This window comes from Carica papaya, chromosome 3, assembly GCF_054855325.1.
Source record: "Carica papaya isolate Zhongbai chromosome 3, ASM5485532v1, whole genome shotgun sequence".
Lineage (NCBI taxonomy): Eukaryota > Viridiplantae > Streptophyta > Magnoliopsida > Brassicales > Caricaceae > Carica > Carica papaya.
The window spans coordinates 30,154,223-30,158,747 of record NC_142311.1 but is presented as its reverse complement, the minus strand read 5'-3'; the positions used below and the strand labels follow the sequence as shown (position 1 = coordinate 30,158,747).

Genomic DNA, 4,525 nt, shown 5'->3' with positions numbered 1-4,525 from the left:
AATTTGTGGAGACAAAATGAACTATTTATATCAACCGAGTCATTCACAAGGGTTAATTCAGTTGACAATTAAGTAAATATTTTTAATACTTCGGATTTGATTCTTGTAAGTAAGAAAAGTTCTTTAGGAACAAAATAAGTAATGGGTTCAAAATTGTCCATAGATAAAATTACATAGTTTTCGGAAAAGCTGGAATATATTTCTTATTATCTAATCTAGAAATAAATAAATAAGTAAACTGAGCCAAAACTTGGTCGTATAATATATATACACACACACATACATACATACATACATACATACATATATATATATATAGTACTTTTATGTATTAAATGTAGCTAGTACTCATCGTGATTAACATATATGATAACCAGTGGAGAAACATTAATGCTTTAATTTTTATGAAATAATTGATTTCTATTATTCATCCGAACCACTTAACTTCTTCGGAAATAGTTTATTGTTGTTAGTACATTTATTTATTTTTTTTTAAGTAGGAAGAAACGTTATTGGATACGTAATGTTAAATAATTGATTGTATGGATTGTTTCAGAAAATTAAATACTTAGAAAAATATTCAATTAACTACTTATATTTTAACATAAATTCATCAGGTTAAAAATATAATAATAATACGTAACTTATTATAATTTTTAGTAGAAATAAAAAAAAATTATAATTTAAATACTGAACATTTGATTATAATACTATATTAAATAATTTGATTATTTTAAAATTTTAAATTAATGAAGAATAATCGAATTAAGTATTTATATTTTAACAAATAACAATTGATACAATATCATAAATTAAAACCCAAACAATCTGTGAGCAGAATTAAAATTATGTATAAGTAAAACTTTTTGAGTTCTATTCACAGATTTTAAGAAATAATTGATACCATGTTAGAAAGATTATAACTATATAGTAATTATTAATTATCTTAAAAATTTAAGTTTATTGTTATAATTAACGGCTTAATTATATTTTAAAAAAATCTCTTTCTTGTCATGCAGCTTAAAATTTTCCCTCACACAATATCCCCTAATTAATTAGATCGTAGAGCTGATCGAATATCCAATCCAAAAAATTCACATGCTGCAACAAAGAAATAATTAAAGTTTCATATAGATTCGTATCTATGTCACCATACGGGACATATTACAGAACCGATATAATCTTTAGAACTATGATACTACTATGCATGTATAATATGTTTAACCATGTTTTTAAACTAAGAAGTTGCCTTGAGAGCTTTTTCTTATATATATATATATATTATATGATTGCAAAGATGATTTTTCCAAAGCAGCATGGATATATATTTGACGGCCAAGATCATGAAAAGACTACTATATCTTATGATCATTTGCATGAACGGACTCAGAGTAGAAGCTTTGTTGAACTTCAAGTGCCAGCTCCTCCAGACTCAGGTGGCATTCCAACCCTATCTGTATCAAATCACCCAGAGAAAATTAACATTAATAAAGAAGATCATTCGCTTAAAACATATGTATATGTATATATGTATGTATGCATGCATGGATGTAAGATATTATATGAATCAATATGGATCATCAAAGGGTTGATCTTGAATTATTCATATACTATAAGATCTCCACGTGAAGTGGCTAATTATGTTAACATGAGAAGGTGCGATGTCATATAAGAGAGGATGTAATGATATACACACACACACACACATATATGTATATATTTATATATATGTTCACATGGGAAACACGAGAATCACAAACTTTTGTAAGCATAAATAAATGAAGCCGGATTAACCCTAAGACTTATTCCTTTTCATCTCCTTGATATGGGAAAATATTGTAAAAACCATTATTAATTTCCTCTGAAGATCCTTCATATTATCTTTTTTTAGATGGCGTGACTGTTAATTCTGCGGTCCAAGACCATGATATCTCTTCAGCTGATTGTCTATTAACCTGTCTTGGTCATTGGATAAATTATGAAGATATATACATATATAGCTCACTAGATATATATATATATATATATATCATAGATGGGTTTGGATAGCTAATTAATTTCAGACCTTTTTATCTTCAATCAAGAGCAAGAACAAATTTGTGTCTCCTTTCGCAACACGTATATGTACATAAGAAGAGGTTTTGGGTGCACATGACATAGACATATATATACTGATGGATGTGTATGTATATATATATATATCTATATGCGTACCTTGATGACAAAGGAGCATAAAACAGTGTCCTCCATGCTACTGATATTGAGGTGAAGAATCTCGAAGGAAAGCTTCTCGAGTACAGTGATTATCTTCACAACTTGGCCAGGGATCCTCCTCGATATAACTTTCAGCACCACGTTTGGACCTGAGATCTTTGCTTCCACATCTGCAAGAGGAGAGTTGCAGGACGCTCCTATTTCCTTAAAACTTTCATGTCCAAAACACCTTTGATCAAGCTGAGGATGATGAACTACTGGTGCCCTAGGGCTCACGCTTTTCATCCTTTGTTTCTTGGACTCCAAAGCTTGTAAAACGTGGTGCAATTCCTTAATAAATTCTATTACTCCCCCAATTATCGATGCTTGGTCTCCCTAATTAAATAATCATCAAATTATCGAACCGATTACGACATATTTACATAGAACAAATAAAGCAATAAAGAGTAGCATATTCATATGTATATGCATATGTCTTTTTGTGCGTGTATATTAGAAGGTAGAGATATTATTCAATTTTCCATCAAATTCCAACGAAAGAACATTTGGGTGAAAATTACAAATCAATCCAGAGGGAAACTGAATCAGGGAAGACTGATTAATCCAGCAGGAAAAATCAAATTAAGCTGCCAAAAAACTAATCTACAGCAATAGCAAGTTAGGGTCAATATAGGAAGTTCGGAAGATAAAAACATATTACACCAGCCAGAAACCCAAGAAAAGCATAGGTATGAAGCAAAACACATGGCTATATGTATATACATATATATATACCCTTTTGATGTAGAAACATGGGGTTAAAGAGCGTAAGACTCTGAGATGCTCATTCATTTGCCTTCTTCTATTTCTCTCCACGGCTATGTGAGACATGTTTGGCAGTCTGTAACACCTTCTTTAGCTGGGTTCTTTTCTCCTTTCCTGGAATTACTTATAAAATAACACCGACTATATATATATAGATAGATGGATAGATATATCGTGCAGTATTTATAAAGGCCACAAGAAGAGGAGAGAAGAGAGAAAGGATTAAGAGAAGAGCACTGTACTTGGGGTTGGCAATAAATGCGATGTGTTGCAGTCCCGTGAGGTTGCTTACGATTTTCACTGACTCTATATGTATATGTATATTTACGTCTCACGTTTATTACCTTGGGACAATTACATGCTCCGCGTGACTTAAAAGAAAAAAAAAAGAGAGACAGGAGTAATTTTGGCTTTCATGGTTTCTTTTATCTTTTGCACGCATACATATTTTCTCCATATATACTCTCATTCCGTAGAAATGTCATGAGGAATATTCCCATGTGAATGCATGCACATCACCATGGTTTTCAGTGCATAGATCAGTTGATATTATGTATCAATAATCACTTATAATAGCATGGCACTTAACGGATAAGAAGTGTTCTACGTGTGTGTGTGTGTGTGCGTGTACAGCTTTTTCCTTTAATCTATTAATAACTAATTAATGATATAAAATAAACCAAGTTTCTACAACTTCATTGTAATTAGTTTTTTATACTATTATGATCAATTTAATGTGGTTAAAAAAAATCAATTAAAATTTAGCTAAATGTAGTTGGTACTTTTACCCGAATCTATAAAGCTATAAATTCGAATTCCGAATTAGTACATTCCTTTAAAAAATTAAGTGGTTTTCATCATGAGGGAGCTAGGGTGACTATGTTTGCTCACAACACCAGAGGTTCGAGGTTGAAACATTTTTCAAAGGGCATGTCCTCGAGAAGTCTCTCTTCCCACACTATTTACAAGGCTTGAATACTAAACCATCTTCACCTAACAAACATCTCCCTTTGCAAAATTATTTCTCAATCAAGGAGATGTAGTAAGTTGTTTGTGAGTGTGATGGTAATAAGGCACTAGATTTGAATGGTTTTAACATTAAGTTTATATTTATGAGAAAATAGATTCGTTTTGAATTCATGGTATTTTTGAGTGTTTGAAAACATAGATAAATTTATGAAGTCGATATATTCTGTCTTTTATTTTCTGTATCTTTAAATGTAGCAAATAATTTTTTCATCCCTAATTGTAGAAACAGTCAAATATAAAAAAAAAAAAAAAATTAGATCCATAAAGTTAGTAGGATGCATTTATAAAATTCTAGTTGAGGTTTTGACAATGAGACTTATGGGGACAACCATTGATATATTGTATATTGAACAAATAATAGTTGATTAAGATTCTAAAAAGAGGAAATAAAAACCTAGTTTTCAAGGAGAATTTGAAAAAACATACAATTTCTTTCATCCAGTCGCATATTATAGACATCATGCTGCAGAAAATAAAA

At 30.5% G+C, this 4,525-nt stretch overlaps 1 protein-coding gene across 1 annotated transcript; it reads right to left on the bottom strand.

The window, feature by feature from the left end:
- Window positions 1-1,102: 1,102 nt before the first annotated feature.
- MUTE (basic helix-loop-helix (bHLH) DNA-binding superfamily protein) lies at window positions 1,103-3,186 on the bottom strand. Its single transcript, XM_022049159.2, has 3 exons — window positions 2,989-3,186; window positions 2,215-2,589; window positions 1,103-1,454 (listed from the first exon to the last, which is right to left on the bottom strand). Exons 1-3 carry the CDS (start codon window positions 3,082-3,084, stop codon window positions 1,356-1,358), a joined length of 570 nt encoding a protein of 189 aa, XP_021904851.2. The 5' UTR covers window positions 3,085-3,186; the 3' UTR covers window positions 1,103-1,355.
- Between the last annotated feature and the right edge of the window lie 1,339 nt (window positions 3,187-4,525).